This window comes from Rhinatrema bivittatum, chromosome 19 (genome assembly GCF_901001135.1).
Source record: "Rhinatrema bivittatum chromosome 19, aRhiBiv1.1, whole genome shotgun sequence".
Classification (NCBI taxonomy): Eukaryota; Metazoa; Chordata; class Amphibia; order Gymnophiona; family Rhinatrematidae; genus Rhinatrema; species Rhinatrema bivittatum.
Window position 1 is genome coordinate 43448936 of NC_042633.1, and position 16904 is coordinate 43465839.

General features: G+C 53.9%; 1 protein-coding gene across 3 annotated transcripts in view; it reads right to left on the reverse strand.

The window, feature by feature from the left end:
- Nucleotides 1-360: 360 nt before the first annotated feature.
- Nucleotides 361-16904, reverse strand: part of CACNA1A (calcium voltage-gated channel subunit alpha1 A) — a 164692-nt gene continuing 148148 nt past the window's right edge. For all 3 annotated transcript variants that reach the window (XM_029585399.1, XM_029585398.1, XM_029585401.1), the window contains 4 exons: nucleotides 15065-15100; nucleotides 6646-6841; nucleotides 4292-4509; nucleotides 361-3039 (listed from right to left, as the gene is read on the reverse strand). In XM_029585399.1, coding sequence (XP_029441259.1) covers nucleotides 2626-3039; nucleotides 4292-4509; nucleotides 6646-6841; nucleotides 15065-15100 — 864 coding nt within the window. In that variant the 3' untranslated portion in view covers nucleotides 361-2625. The remainder of the gene's footprint in view (nucleotides 3040-4291; nucleotides 4510-6645; nucleotides 6842-15064; nucleotides 15101-16904) is intronic.

Genomic DNA, 16904 nt, shown 5'->3' on the forward strand with positions numbered 1-16904 from the left:
CTCCCTGGGGACCTCACGCATTCCCTGTACCCCGATGTCAGATCAGACACGAGCTGAGGCGCCGTGAAAGCCCCCCCCCTCCTCCCGTCGCTTCCCCCCGTGATACACAGGAAAAGGGGGAAACGCGTCCCCGCCTAGCCCCCAACGGTTCAGAGCCGCTCGCCGCAGACCTCACCCAGGGCCCGTACGAATCCGCCAAAGCTGCGAGGAGCCCGGAGAGAGAGGGGAGGGGGGGGATGTGCACCAGGGGCTGCGCTGAGAAGCACGCCTGGAGACCGGGGGGGGGGGGGGGGTCCGTGCACCAGGGGCTGCGCTGAGAAGCACGCCTGGAGACCCGGGGGGGGGGGGGGGTGTCACTTTCCCAGGGTTTGGGGAGTTTACGTCACGGTTTGTGATGGCGAGACCTGGAATGGGAGTTCCTGAGAAGAGCAGAGACCACGAGCTTCCGGAGCAGCCGCCGCTGCCGCCATACGGGATTTGCCACCGTCTTTTCCCATGGGGAAGGTGGTGGGGAGGGGGGGGTGTGACACCTGAGGTTTTGTCCTGTCTTTCCCCCCCACCCTGCCCGAGACCAGAAGCTCTTCGGGACAGGGGGGCTCGTTACAGAGCCAGCGGTGCGGGATCCCCGGGGAAGGACGCGAGCGAGGGAAAGGAAAAACCAGGCTGAGGGGAGTGGGCTCGGCTTCCTCTGGAGGAAGTGGGGAAAAAATCTCTAAACATTTAACAAAAGGAGGAGAACATCTCAATCAGAAATTCTGCTTCTTTAAAGGTGTTTTGTTTGTTTGTTTTAAATGTTTTTTTTTTTTTAATTTTTCATGCAGTACTTCACAATCCCAATCCCATAGCGTCAAACAAAGTAGGAGAAAGGCGGAGGAAGAGAAGTCTTCAGGCAGGTTCGTCTGGCGCAAGAAATGCTGCTTTTCTCTATCCGTTTGGGTCGCCATTTTTTTTTTCATTTTTTCATGTAGTTTTTGTATTTTTTATTTTTTTTCTCCGCAGGCAGTAATAGAAGGGTTTGGTATAACCAGCAAGCACTCGTGTGTCCGTGTATGCATGTACATCTATTTGCGTGTGTCTTATGTATCCGGGTACTCTGTGCGTGTGTGCGTGCGTGCGTGTGGTGAGTGCGTGCAGAGCTCTCGATACGGGCAAGCAAGGCGGGCTCCTTCCCCGGGGCGCCGAGCCCTGGGGGGGGGGAGGGGATGCCGGAGGACGCACGCTGCCTTTCCCCCTTCCGTGTCTTCCCCCCCCTCCCCCCACACCTGCCCCCAGATGTGCCCGCGTGCTCCCTGAGCCAGTGTCGGTCCAGTCTGCCCCGGCGTGGGGGCGGGGGCCGTGGAATCCGTGCAGCCGCTGGCAAGGAAGGAGGGTGGGTTGTCACGACTGAAATCCTCGCCGTGACGCCGTGCTTCCCTGGTGATGCTCCTGAGTGGGTGTGTCTGTGGGTCTGTATGTGTATGTGTGTGTGTAAGTGTGGTGGCGCCATAGCTTGTGGTAGGAGTGTGGATGGGTATGTCTGTGTCTGCATTTGTGGGTCTATGTGTGTATGCAGTGAGTGTGTGTATATGTCTTTACTGTGTGTGTGGTTTGAGGGTATGTGAGTGTATTGTAAGAATGTGGGTGTGTGTGTGTGTGGTTTGAGGGTATTATCTATGTATTGTAAGACTGTTTGTGTGTGTGTATGTGTGTGTGGTTTGAGGGTATTTTCTATGTATTGTAAGACTGTTTGTGTGTGTGTGTATGTGGTTTGAGGGTATTTTCTATGTATTGTAAGACTGTTTGTGTGTGTGTATGTGTGTGTGGTTTGAGGGTATTTTCTATGTATTGTAAGACTGTTTGTGTGTGTGTGTATGTGGTTTGAGGGTATTTTCTATGTATTGTAGGATTGTTTGTGTGTGTGTGTACATGTGTGTATGTGGTTTGAGGGTATTTTCTATGTATTGTAGGATTGTTTGTGTGTGTATGTGTGTGTGTTTTGAAGATATGTGTGTGTATTGTGTGTGTGTGTATTGTGTGTGTGCGTGCGTTGCATCAGTTCCCTCGTCACCACACAAATAGCAGGACCACAGACTTCAGTGACCCAAGTATGGAGATGATAAAACTCATCAATATAAGCAAAAGACTTGCTTGTTTCCTATCTTCGGAACGTTTTTTTTTTTTTTCTTTGAAGAGCTCTGGGTGTCCTTGGTCTCTGTCCAGTCTCAGAGGCCGTCGTTGCTGCTCCTCCTCAGTGCACGAGTGACACCCTGGCTTCTTCTTAACATGCACCTTCCCTTCCCTCCCCCCAGGAGAAACAACAACAAAAAAAAAAAAAAAATTTTTTTCAAACAAGCCAAGGAGGAGGAGTCGGGGTTCATCATAGTTTGGTTGTTTCTGGACACCCCCTTTAGCACCAGTCATCATCGTCGTCTGTTTCGCTGTACAGTTCACGCATGCCTTTGCGAGAGCCCTCTCCCCGTGGCTTTCCTGGTCCGTGGGAATGGTAGTAACCGTTCGGCAACCGCCGCCCGTGCCTGGAGGGCGAGACGGGGGCCATGCCTGCCCGGGAAGTCCTGGGCGGCTGCCCCTGAGCCGGGCGTCTGCGTGCTCTCGTACGGAAAGGCCTCGCCGCTCGGCGCGGTGTGGTCAGGGCTCCTGTAGAAGGCGCTGTACCGCTGTGCCCCCGGCGGTTCCGTCGAGGGGGGGGTTCGGTGCCGACCACCGGCTGCTGGTGTGGCGGTGCGCACGGGGCGAGTCATTCCGCAGGACAGGGCGCCTCTCCATGCCCGGGGACCTGCGGCTGCTCAGCTGCTCCCCCGGGTGGTGCTCGGCCGGGAGGTGGGGGTGTCTCCGAGGGCCGGGGCTGGAGATCCGGCACGGGTGCGCCGGCGGTGGCTGCTGCTGCTGAGAGCTCGTGTTCACAGTCTTGCGGACCACGGGGGAGTAGGACACGTGCGGCCTGGGCGTGGACGGGGTCTGGGGGAGCTGTCGGCGTCCGCGCCGTGGGGTGCTGGTGCCAGATGTTGATGGGACTGGGCTTGCACTGACGGAACTACTGCCCTACATGAAAATCAAAACAAAGGAAATCAAAAAAAAAAATATACAAGAAAATCAACCGAGAAGAGATGGGAGGGACACAGAAACAGGACGAAGGGAGAGCAACGTAAACAGGGGAGAGACACGGAGGAAATGAAACATTGTAATGGGAAGGAGGGGGAAAAGCCACAGCCACAAACATAAAAGAAAAAATAATCAAATGAAAGAGAAAGAAAAGAAAAAAAAAAAAAAAAACCAAAATAAAAATTGAGAAGAGAAATGGAATTTTGTAAGTTTTGGGATTTAAATAGCAAAAAAATTTTAATTTGCTCCTATGCATCTGAAAAACGAAAAAGGAAAACGAAAAGCAAACGAAAATAAACGAAGAGGAGAAGCAGCCGGGGGTCATGAAGCGCAAATCTGCACTCACTGCTAAAGCGGTGAGGGGGGAAGAGGGCATCCAAGACAAAATAAAGCAAAGTGAGAGCCGCTGCAGCTGGCGACAGGGCGGCCGCTGGCAATGGGGGCAAAAAACAGCGACTCAGCAGGGTGGGGCTGAAGACACGGGCGGCGGTAGGGGCCTTGAAAGTTCACTGCAAAAAGAGGAGGCAGGGGAGCAAGGCTGAGAGGCAGGGCAGAGGGGCACATGGCGGTGAGACATGGATGAGGCAAGGCAGAGAGCTACTGCAGGCAGGGACACAAGAGGGCAACGGTGGCCCTTGGCCTGAGGGCCACCCTAGGCGGAAGGGTTGAGAACAGCGGGGCCACTCACTTCTCCTCCCCGTATGTAGTTTTGTGAAGGGTCTTCAACAAGGGAGCCCCCCCCCCCCTCTTTTGTGACACCAGCACAGACCGAGGGAGCCCCCTCTCCTGTGACCCCCCCTCCCCCAGCACAGACCGAGGCAGCCCCCTCTACTATGACACCGGTACCAAATGGATTAGACTGCGTTTGATCCCCTCCGGTTCCTCCTGCTCAGCTGGAAGGAGTCCCTAATGGATTACAACGTCCGGAGCCCGCATTCACACCTACCTGGGGTTTTCCCCCCACATTCCCCCCCCCCCCCCCCAGCAGCCCAGCCATCGCTATGACAGCCCTGACGTCCGCATCGACCCTCCCTCCCTCCCTCCCTCCTCCTCCTCCGCGTGCAGTCAGCGGTCCCGGCTCTAGAAACCTAGTGAGCGCCGAGCCAGGGGACCCGGGGGTGGGGGGGGGGGGGGGGTGAGGGTTTCCTCTCCCTCGGTGCTTAACGCCGTCCCCGGAGGAAGCCGGACCCACCTGCCTGTAGGGACCGTAGTCCTGGCCCTCGCTGGGGGAACGGGACCAGCGCCGGCTGTACTCCTGGTGGTCTTTGTCCGACGGCGTGTGGTGGTGGTGGTGGTGGTGGTGGTGGTGGTGGTGGTGCTTCCTGTCCTTGGGCCGCCCTCGCTCCTGGTCCCTCTCCTTGGGGGGCAGCTCTCCCGACTGAGTGGTGATGCTGAGGTCCGTTCCGAGCCCTGGCAGCAGGGGAGAGAGAGAAGACGCAGAGAGTGTCACCCCTGCCTCTGGGGGCTGGGGGGGGGGGGGGGGGCGCCGACGGCGCACGGGCAGCGAGCGCATCCTAAGACCTGAAACAGTGCAGAGCTGAAAGCCCCTGCTTTCCCGCCAGGGCTCGTCCTTACGCCACACCACGTTCACCGCTTGCTAGGGCGAGAAGACACGCACTCCCCCCCCGTGAGAAAGGACCACGTCTAACCTTGCCCGGGGATGGCCCCCTCCCTCTATGAGTCAGTGCTGTGCAGTCCACAGGCATCTCCCAGCAGCCTCGCTGCCCTTCAGTGGGCTGAGAGCAGGTCCTGCTTCTCTGCACCCCCCCAGCTAATCTTGATTTCAACGTATCCACAGCTGATACGTAAGAGAGATGTTTATCCCAGGGCTTTCAGATCACAGGCAAAAGCTTTCTATCCCTCGGGGAGAGTCATGAGGCAGATATCCTTCTCCCACAGTGGAGCCTCACGTTCATGGGGCCACACCAGGAAGAGCCTGAAAGGAGGATACCCCTAAAGGCCACCCCAGAAATTCAAGGGCCACTCATATCAACCCCCAGAGTCCACAACCTCTCACACAGAAAAAACCAAAAGTATTGCACACTCCCACACACAGAGAGTTGCTCTTAATCCTCCCACAGATTGTACCATGGGTGTCACACACTCCGAAAAATGCTCCTAACCTTCCCACAGATTGTACCATGGGTGTCACACACTCCGAAAAATGCTCCTAACCTTCCCACAGATTGTACCATGGGTGTCACACACTTCCACAAATGCTCCTAACCCTCCCACAGATTGTACCACAGATGTCACACACTCTGAAAAATGCTCCTAACCCTCCCACAGATTGTACCTTGGGTGTCACACACTCTGAAAAATGCTCCTAACCCTCCCACAGATTGTACCCTGGGTGTCACACACTCCCACAAATGCTAACCCTCCCACAGATTGTACCACAGATGTCACACACTTCCACAAATGCTCCTAACCCTCCCACGGATTGTACCATGGGTGTCACACACTCCCACAAATGCTAATCCTCTCACAGATTGTACCACAGGTGTCACACACTCCGAAAAATGCTCCTAACCCTCCCACAGATTGTACCATGGGTGTCACACACTTCCACAAATGCTCCTAACTCTCCCACAGATTGTACCACAGGTGTCACAAACTCTGAAAAATGCTCCTAACCCTCCCACAGATTGTACCATGGGTGTCACACACTCCAACAAATGCTCCTAACCCTCCCACAGATTGTACCATGGGTGTCACACACTCCAACAAATGCTCCTAACCCTCCCACAAATTGTATCACGAGTGTCACACACTTCCACAAAAGCTCCTAACCCTCCCACAGATTGTACCACAGGTGTCACACACTCTGAAAAATGCTCCTAACCCTCCCACAGATTGTACCATGGGTGTCACACACTCCAACAAATGCTCCTAACCCTCCCACAAATTGTATCACGAGTGTCACACACTTCCACAAAAGCTCCTAACCCTCCCACAGATTGTACCATGGGTGTCACACACTCCAACAAATGCTCCTAACCCCTCCCACAGATTGTACCACGGGTGTCATATTCCCACAAATGCTCCTAACCCTCCCACAGATTGTACCACGGGTGTCATATTCCCACAAATGCTCCTAACCCTCCCACAGATTGTACCACGGGTGTCACACACACCCACAAATTCTCCTAACTCTCCCACAGATTGTACCATGGGAGTCACACACTCTGAAAAATGCTCCTAACCCTCCCACAGATTGTACCCTGGGAGTCACACACTCTGAAAAATGCTCCTAACTCTCCCACAGATTGTATCATGAGTGTCACACACTCCCACAAATGCTCCTAACCCTCCCACAGATTGTACCATGGGTGTCACAAGCTCCCACAAATCCTCCTAACCCTCCCACAGATTGTACTACTTTCCTTGGACTGAGAGACTCTTCACCCATCCCTTCTGCAGTGACCACTGTTCATGTGTGTTTCTGCTTTTTCCTTGTCCTCCTCCACAGCTCCCTCCTTTTATAATCCCAGATCCGCCCTTCCTCCCGGCACCGCCAGTCACACACACACGGAAAGCTCTGACCTGTGTCTATATCCGTGTATCTGCTGAGGGAGCGCTCAGACGTCCGATGGCTTCGCTCCCTCCGCCGCTGGTGATGCCGCTGGTTTCCCTCCGGTATGACCCTCTCCAGGGAGTAGTCGTCTAAGCGAATACCTTTGGCACGCGGGTGTCCCAGCATGGAGGTCGATCTTTTCATGGGGCTGGCATCGGCTATAGTCTGGAATTCATAGGCAGACGTAAACAGGGCAGCTCTGGGCGGAAGGGAGACCTGCTTCGTGACACACTGACCGTGGCATCCCTCAGCCCTGAGCAGCCCCCAGGTAACCTCCTTACCCCGAGGGTGAACTGAGGCACTGAGGTCGGTCAGAGTCAGTGACAGAGCTGGGAATTGGACCCCCCCCCAGGCACAGGGAGATAAAGAGACTCTCTCCAGGGTGAGGAAGATATGCGAGGCCACAGGCAGAGTCAGTGACAGAGCCACAGATTAAAACTGAGGCACAGGGGAATAAAACTGCTTTATCAGGGAACTCTCTGGATCTCACCCCTCCCCCCCCGAGACTCAGGGAATTTGCATCAATCACCGGGTCTCCATGAAAGCGCTAAAAAGCTCCAGGCCTCTCCGTTTACTGGTCCAGCCACTCCCCTTCAGGAAGCCTGCAGGGAAGAGGAGAGGAGGGGTGAGCCTGGAGCAGATGCCGCAGCCGCGAGAGACCCAGCTCAGCCTGGAGCCGTGATGCCAGGACTGGGACCCAGCTGAGGCAGAGGGTGCACAGGTCAGGGAGCTGTAACCTATGAGTGCAGGGGAGGGCGGGCAGAGCAAAGAGTTCAGGGGTCAGGGAGGGAAGGATGCTGGGATCCTCCCTGGAGGGGGGAACGGTGGAGATGGTGGTGGGTGTAGGGAAGGAGGAAGACAGAGAAAGCGTGGATTAGTGGGAGGGGGGAAGGGGGGTTGATGGAAGACAAAGCTGATCCACATGCTTCCTCTCCATCAACCCTCTCCATCAATAGCAAACCTAAGGTGACCACAACTCAAAGGTTCCCTGGTGTGATAAAGTTACTCATCCAAGGTCAGAGGGGGAGAGAGTCAGTGACAAAGCTGGGATTACAAACACCGAGGCACAGGGAGATAAAACAGAGCTGCTTACCTGTGACTGGTGTTCTCTGTGGACAGCAGGATGAGCAGTCACACATGCGGGTGACGTCGCTGCACGGCACTCGGGCTGGAATAAGTCCAGATTGTTTATCCCGTGTGCGGTGGCCACGCGCCAGGCAACCCTCGGCTAAGCCCCTCAGTCTGTACGGCAGCTTATGGACTGTGTGGGACTGGTAATCCTGCTGCCCCCGGGGAACACCGGTTACAGGTAAGCCTCTCTGTTTTCTCCATGGGCAGGTGGATAAACGGTCACACACGTGGGGAATCCGGAGCACAGGCTTGTGTTCACGTCCCCTTTCCTTCCCCCTTGTTGCAAAAAAAAACTATCCCTACTGCTTGGGCGATTGTGTGAGGAGCTCCAGCACCTCAGGTTCAGAAAGGTTTCTGAGGTCTGAGAGCGGGCACCAGTGGGAGGCAAACACGTGGCCTTGAACGCCACGTGGCCGCCTTTCAGGTGTCGCGGAGGGCGGCGGATCCCAGGGAAGCTGTGAAAGCAGGAACGCTTATCCCGCTGAATATCCTGGAAAACCTGTCCAGCTAACATTAGATGTGATCAAGCTAGGCATTTTAGGGGTTTTTAAATATTGTCCCCGCTCTCTAATCTCACTGCCAAGCAGGCTGTTGGCCGGGCTCCCTGCCTGAGGTTTTAAGCCAGGTCATTCTGCATGGGGTCACCGAGCCAGAGGATCGACCTTCTGCTTTGTGCAGCATCTCAGCAATGTTTTCTGCCCATGAATCCTGATGTGGAGCAGGTTCTGGCACAAACGTCAGAGGCTTAAGTGAGTAGGCAGGCGACGTACCTCCAGGGGCTCCTGGCACACTGCCTATAATGGACTTGCCAGGATATCTTTAATTGTTTTAATCAGAATAGCTGTATGCAAGCAGGAGGAAGCAGCTTCTGCTGCACCGAACAGACAAGTTCTTGCCGACTCAGCAACGGAGAAGGAGAAGAAGAGATTAGCAGTGACTGCAAATGCATTATAGGCAACCAACAAAAAAACATCTCCCTACAAACTCAGGGAATGTGCCTGCACAGATCCTTCTCTCCTCCTCCCACCATGTGGAGGGCTGTAGAGTGTGTATTCAGCCTTGCTGATGTACATGTCCTCCTTCCACGTGGAGGGCTGTAGAGTGTGTATTCAGCCTTGCTGATGTACGTGTCCTCCTTCCACGTGGGAGGGCTGTAGAGTGTGTATTCAGCCTTGCTGATGTACGTGTCCTCCTTCCACGTGGAGGGCTGTAGAGTGTGTACAGCCTTGATGATGTATGTGTCCTCCTTCCATGTGGAGGGCTGTAGAGTGTGTATTCAGCCTTGCTTAAGCTCATCCTTCCACGTGGACAGCTGTAAAGTGTGTATTCAGCCTTGCTTAAGATCATCCTTCCATGTGGAAATCTGTAGACTGTGTATTCAGCCTTGCTTAAGATCATCCTTCCACATGTAGGGCTGTAGGGTGTGTATTCAGCCTTGCTGATGTATGTTTCCTCCTTCCACGTGGAGGGCTGTAGAGTGTGTATTCAGCCTTGCTGATGTACGTGTCCTCCTTCCATGTGGAGGGCTGTAGAGTGTGTATTCAGCCTTGATGATGTACGTGTCCTCCTTCCACGTGGAGGGCTGTAGAGTGTGTATTCAGCCTTGATGATGTACGTGTCCTCCTTCCACGTGGAGGGCTGTAGAGTGTGTATTCAGCCTTGATGATGTATGTGTCCTCCTTCCATGTGGAGGGCTGTAGAGTGTGTATTCAGCCTTGCTTAAGCTCATCCTTCCACGTGGACAGCTGTAAAGTGTGTATTCAGCCTTGCTTAAGATCATCCTTCCATGTGGAAATCTGTAGACTGTGTATTCAGCCTTGCTTAAGATCATCCTTCCACATGGAGGGCTGTAGAGTGAGTATTCAGCCTTGCTGATGTATGTTTCCTCCTTCCATGTGGAGGGCTGTAGAGTGTGTATTCAGCCTTGCTTAAGATCATCCTTCCACGTGGAGGGCTGTATCGTGTGTATTCAGCCTTGCTGATGTATGTGTCCTCCTTCCACATGGAGGGCTGTAGAGTGTATATTCAGCCTTGTTGATGTATGTGTCCTCCTTCTACGTGGAGGGCTGTAGAGTGTGTATTAAGTCTTGCTGATGTATGTGTCTTCCTTCCACGTGGAGAGCTGTAGAACATGTATTCAACCTTGCTGATGTATGTGTCCTCCTTCCACATGAGGAGCTGTAGATTGTGTATTCAGCCTTAATGATGTATGTGTCCTCCTTCCACGTGGAGGGCTAAAGAGTGTGTATTCAGCCTTGATGATGTATGTGTCCTCCTTCCACGTGGAGGGCTGTAGAATGTGTATTCAGCCTTGGTGATGCTCCTCTCCTCCTTGCACGTGGAGCGCTGTAGGGTATGTATTCAGCCTTGCTGATGCTCCTCTTCTCCTTCCAAGTGGTGGGCTGTAGGGTATGTATTCAGCCTTGCTGATGGTCCTCTCCTTGTTCTTGCATGTGGAGGGCTGTAGAGTGTATATTCAGCCTTGCTGATGCACCTCTCCTCCTTCCACATAGTAGCCGGCTGTAGAGTGTGCATTCAGCCTTGATTATGTATGTGTCCTCCTTCCACGTGGAGAGCTGTAGAGTGTGTATTCAGCCTTGCTGATGTATGTGTTCTCCTTCCACGTGGAGGGCTGTAGGGTATATATTCAGCCTTGCTGATGCTCCTCTCCTCCTTCCACGTGGAGGGCTGTAGGGTATATATTCAGCCTTGCTGATGCTCCTCTCCTTCTTCCATGTGGAGGGCTGTAGGGTATGTATTCAGTCTTGCTGATGGTCATCTCCTTGCTCTTGCATGTGGAGGGCTGTAGAGTGTATATTCTGCCTTGCTGGTGCTCGTGACCTCCTCCTTCCATGTGGAGGGCTGTAGAGTAAGTATTCAGCCTTGCTGATGGTCCTCTCCTTGTTCTTGCACCTGGAGCGCTGTAGGGTATGTATTCAGCCTTGCTGATGTATGTGTTCTCCTTCCACGTGGAGGGCTGTAGGGTATATATTCAGCCTTGCTGATGCTTCTCTCCTCCTTCCACGTGGAGGGCTGTAGGGTATATATTCAGCCTTGCTGATGCTCCTCTCCTTCTTCCACGTGGAGGGCTGTAGGGTATATATTCAGCCTTGCTGATGCTCCTCTCCTTCTTCCATGTGGAGGGCTGTAGGGTATGTATTCAGCCTTGCTGATGGTCATCTCCTTGCTCTTGCATGTGGAGGGCTGTAGAGTGTATATTCTGCCTTGCTGGTGCTCGTGACCTCCTCCTTCCACGTGGAGGGCTGTAGGGTATGTATTCAGCCTTGCTGATGGTCCTCTCCTTGTTCTTGCATTTGGAGGGCTGTAGAGTGTATATTCTGCCTTGCTTGTGCTCGTGACCTCCTCCTTCCATGTGGAGGGCTGTAGGGTAAGTATTCAGCCTTGCTGATGGTCCTCTCCTTGTTCTTGCATGTGGAGGGCTGTAGAGTGTATATTCAGCCTTGCTGATGCTCCTCTCCTCCTTCCACATGGAGGCTGGCTGTAGAGTGTGCATTCAGCCTTGATGATGTATTTGTCCTCCTTCCACGTGGAGGGCTGTAGGGTATGTATTCAGCCTTGCTGATGCTCCTCTTCTCCTTCCACGTGGTGGGCTGTAGGGTATGTATTCAGCCTTGCTGATGGTCCTCTCCTTGTTCTTGCATGTGGAGGGCTGAAGAGTGTATATTCTGCCTTGCTGGTGCTCGTGACCTCCTCCTTCCATGTGGAGGGCTGTAGGGTATGTATTCAGCCTTGCTGATGGTCCTCTCCTTGTTCTTGCATGTGGAGGGCTGTAGAGTGTATATTCTGCCTTGCTGGTGCTCGTGACCTCCTCCTTCCATGTGGAGGGCTGTAGGGTATGTATTCAGCCTTGCTGATGGTCCTCTGCTTGTTCTTGCATGTGGAGGCTGTAGAGTGAATATTCAGCCTTGCTGATGCTCCTCTCCTCCTTCCACATGGAAGCTGGCTGTAGAGTGTGCATTCAGCCTTGATTATGTATGTGTCCTCCTTCCACGTGGAGAACTGTAGAGTGTGTATTCAGCCTTGCTGATGTATGTGTCCTCCTTCCACGTGGAGGGCTGTAGGGTATATATTCAGCCTTGCTGATGCTCCTCTCCTCCTTCCACGTGGAGGGCTGTAGGGTATATATTCAGCCTTGCTGATGCTCCTCTCCTCCTTCCACGTGGAGGGCTGTAGAGTGTATATTCAGCCTTGCTGATGGTCATCTCCTTGCTCTTGCATGTGGAGGGCTGTAGAGTGTATATTCAGCCTTGCTGATGCTCCTCTCCTCCTTCCATGTGGAGGGGCTGTAAGGGTATGTATTCAGCCTTGCTGATGGTCATCTCCTTGCTCTTGCATGTGGAGGGCTGTAGAGTGTGGTTTCAGCCTTGCTGATGTATGTGTCCTCCTTCCACGTGAGGGCTGTAGGGTATATATTCAGCCTTGCTGATGCTCCTCTCCTCCTTCCACGTGGAGGGCTGTTAGGTATATATGCAGCCTTGCTGATGCTCCTCTCCTTCTTCCATGTGGAGGGCTTGTAGGGTATGTATTCAGCCTGCTGATGGTCATCTCCTTGGTCTTGCATGTGGAGGGCTGTAGAGTGTATATTCACCTTGCTGATGCTCTCTCCTCCTTCCATGGTGGAGGGCTGTAGGGTATATATTCAGCCTTGCTGATGCTCCTCTCCTTCTTCCATGTGGAGGGCTGTAGGGTATGTGTCAGCCTTGCTGATGGTCATCTCCTTGCTCTTGCATGTGTGAGGGCTGTAGAGTGTGTATTCAGCCTTGCTGATGTATGTGTTCTCCTTCCACGTAGGAGGCTGTAGGGTATATATTCAGCCTTGCTGAGGCTCCTCTCCTCCTTCCACGTGGAGGGCTGTAGGGTATATATTCAGCCTTGCTGATGCTCCTCTCCTTCTTCCATGTGGAGGGCTGTAGGGTATGTATTCAGCCTTGCTGATGTTCATCTCCTTGGTCTTGCATGTGGAGGGCTGTAGAGTGTATATTCAGCCTTGCTGATGCTCCTCTCCTCCTTCCATGTGGAGGGCTGTAGAGTGTGCATTCAGCCTTGCTTGTGCCTGCAGGCCCATTATAGTGGGAGGGCTAAGTCCCTGTCAAGCATAAGTGTACAGAGCTGGAGTGAGGCCTGTGGATGTCACGCGGGTCCCCTCTGCTGTCACATGGGCTAACATCATCATGGCGTGTGGGCTTGACATCTTCTTGGGTGGAAGATGCTGCCTTTGGTTTTTGAAATCCCAGGGGTTTTGAGCTTCAGCGTGCAGCTTGAGACAGGCAGAGGATGGCTGCCTTGATATTAGCCGGCATCGCTTAGGAGGGGGCGGGCTGTGGATCCGAACCTGAACACACCAGCAGTTTGGGCAGAAGGGCTTTTGGGATGAGGCAGCGGCTGGGCAGTAAATCCCGGCCGTCCCGCTGAATCTGAGATGACGTGTTTAACTCTCCTTCTGTGTCCCCTATTTGCGCCCCTGATGTCTGGGCACCAGGAAATAAGGATTTATGGTGGTCTGCAATGAATCCTGTAACCTCGGGCTCAGCTGTTTTAATGCCTCTGGAGATGTGAGTGAGGAAAGCGTACGGTTACTGTAAGGATGGTGCAATCCCCGAGCATTTTATGCAGCCTGCACGTGAATCGGGAGAGGGACATCAGCACTGCAGTTTCACCATCGCGTGACCAGGAAGAGGCTGAAAGAACAGGTAAAGCCCCAGGGAGCCCGCAACAGCCAGGGGAGCTGCGCCCATCACCCCCTTCCCCGGGGCATCGAAGAGAGAATAAAAGCTGAGAGGGGGGGGGGTGGGGGCTTAGCCGAGGGCTGCCGGGCGCAGGGGGCTCACGCGCAGTTACCCCCAGCCCAGAGCTGGTCGCCGTGCGGTGACGTGGACCACCTGCGGGGTGCGGAGAAAGCCACTGAGCCTGGAGAGAGCTGGCATCAGGGCCGGGGTTAGAAAGCCTTTCAGCCTGCGCAGCACCCGGGGGGGTAATTCTCAGCGGGGGAGCTACGCGGATGCTCATACCGACGGGGGGGGGGGGGGGAATGGCAGGGGGGTATATAACGTGCTTATTGTCAAATGTCTAGCGCACCAGCTGGCTCTCCCACCCCCAGACCTAAATGCTTGCAAGGGATCAGCCCTGTTTTACTCTGCTGGGGCTCCCGGTGAAGAGAGGGGCAGTTGTGATTTCTCAGGGTGGGGGGGCTTTCTGTAGAAATAATGAGAATAGCATTGGTCCCAAGAGGTGTGAGGGAGGAGGGTCCTGGGTGTGCGGCTGCACCTTCTCCCACGAAATCTGGGGGGAGGCCACGTTACTGTGCCCCTTCTTCAGACTCTAACGTGCAGAATCAGGAAGAGATTTACCCCGGGCAATCTATGTGTGTGTGTGGGGGGGGGGGGGGGGGGGGGGGGGTGCAGAGGGGGGTGGGAGGGATTTATCCCGGGCACCTTGTGTGTGTGATGGGGGGTGCAGAGGGATCTGGGAGGGGTCTGGGAGGGCTCAAACCCACCTCTAAACTTAAACCCCCCTATCCGCTGTCACCTACCCGGTGTAACCCACCTATTCCTCTATCCTCCCCTACCCCTCCTTTCCTCCCCCCCCCCCATCTCCCCTCCCTCCCCCTAGCCACATATTAAACTCCATCTCTCAAAGGCACGACCTCCAGTTAACCACTCCAAGACTCTTTACAGATCCTTGTCTAGAACTTATCTTCCCAAGTTACAATGTTGCAATGTTAGGATATAAATGTATCTCTTTAACTGTTCTACAAGTTACCAGGTTACAATGTAAAATAAGCAGCCCTTGCCTTGTTTGTTCAGTTACATGTAAACCGATGTGATACTTCGATCCAATGTCGGTATATAAAAGCAAATAAATAAATAAATTTACCCCAGGTACTTTGCAAACGGCAATGAACGGGGCAGTACAGGTGCTGAGGTGAAAGGTTTCTCCTTATTAATATATATATAGAGAGAGAGAGAGAGGGAGAGATATTTTTTTGTACATAAAGTCATGTAACAGAGCATCTGGGGGAAGCTGCTGCCGTGCATCCTCACCTGGGGTACGTGGGAGATCGGGGACCCTAAAATATCCTTCTCCTAACATGGAAACCCTCAGGGAAGGGTGTGTGTGTGTGTGTGGAGGGGCCCCAGTCTGAGACCAATACAGGAAGAGAGATACGGCAGAGAGAGGGGAGAGAGAGAGAGAGACGGTGAGCACACCAAGGAAAGAGAGCAAAGATGAGGTACATACACTGAGATTATTCCCTCGGGGTCGTACCTTCCTCCTCTGCCACAGCCATACAAGACGGAGCACACAGAAACGAAGAAAAGGAATAAAACAGCCAAAAAAAAAACAGGAGGGAAAATGGGAGGAGGGAAAATTGAAAGTGAAGCGGAGAAGAGAAGGGGGGAGGGGAAAATTAAGAAAACGGAAGAGGTGGAGAAGAGATGGAATAAAAAAGGGGAGGGGAGAAACAGAAGAGAAGGGGGAGAGGGGGAAACAGAAATCATTAAACAGTTAACAGTGAGCAATAAAAAAAAGGAGCAGAATTCAATTCAGAGTTTCTTATTATCTGTACTGACTGGAGGGAGTAGAAAACATCTGCAAGCAGGCGAGAAGGCAGACGAGACGAGAAAGAGAGGCAGATGAGTGGAGATGAGGCAGCTTCATGCTGGAAGACGTGTGGCCTCCATCCCGCTCCCGCCACTGAATTCTGGGCACCGGACAGAGCAGCGTGGCCTGGCTGGGGGGGGGGGGGGTGAAGAAAATGTGGTGTGCAAGGGTAAATCATGATGGCACGAGAGGAGAGAGAGAGAGAGAGGAGGCAGGAAAGGAGTATGTGTGAGAGAGGGAGAGACCCGAGAACATGACAGAGTATGGGGGATGAGTAAGGAGGGTGAGAGGAGGTGGGAAAGAATAAGAGTGTGACAGAGTGAGGGGGGGAAGAGAGTGCGACAGAGGGAGGGGGAAAGAGAGTGTGACAGAGGGAGAGGAGGTGGGAAAGGAATATGTGAGAGGAGAAAGGAGAGTGTGACAGAGTGAGGAGCAAGGAGAGTGTGACAGAATTAGGGGGAAGGAGAGAGTGACAGAGTGAGGAGGAAGGAGAGTGTGACAGAGTGAGGAGCAAGGAGAGTGTGACAGGGAGTGAGGGGGAAGGAGAGTGTGACAGAGTGATGGGGAAAGGAGAGTGTGAGAGTGAGAAGGAAGGCAAGTGTGATAGAGTGAGGAGGAAGGAGAGTGTGAGAGTTAGGGGGAAGGAGAGTGTGACAGAGTTAGGGGGAAGGAGAGAGTGACAGAGTGAGAAGGAAGGAGAGTGTGACAGAGTGAGGAGAGACAGGAAAGGATAGAAGTGTGAGAGAGTGAAGTGGAGAGAGGATGAGATGGCCACGTTTATTGCTTTTTGCTCACAATTTAATTTTTCGGGTATTGTTTGAATGTAGCGGAGCAGCTTATCGCTCCGGCGGGGGCCGCACAGACTGACTCAAGCAGGGGAGTGGGACACCGGGAGAGCTGCCTGGCTGCACAGCTCCCTCCCTCACAGCAGCCCCCCCTCCCCCCCGCCCTGACATCTCCGGCAGGGAAGGGAGGGACCTCTCGGAGGGGGCGGCAGAGCCTCTCCTCCTCACGTTCTACTCTCGCCCTGGAGGTGGGAGGTTCAGAGCCCTCCCTGCGGACGAAAGGTCGGCCCGGGCAGAAGCCCTCAGAAACCGATCTACCCCCCCTGGAGCCAGGGCTGCACGGATGAAATGGTCTGTGTGCCATGCTAAGGATGCGTGGGGGCCGGGCGGGGGTCGGGCATGGGTCATGCTGCAGCACATGGGAAGCTCATGGATCAGATCGATGGGAAACGCAGGAGGAGGAGGGGGCAGCCAATGGTCGCCGGACGTCACCCGGTCCTCGTCCGTGTCCCCCCCCCCCCCCCAGTGAGGTTCGGTGCAGCGACAGACACAAAGACGTGCACCCCCCCACCCTCCCCGGAAATCTACACAGCCGCACACTTCGGGGGGAGGGTCCCCGGCTCTACACCGGCATTGGAATATTTTGCGTTGTAAAATAGTTTTATAGAGGATCTGGCGAAGGAGAGAGAAGG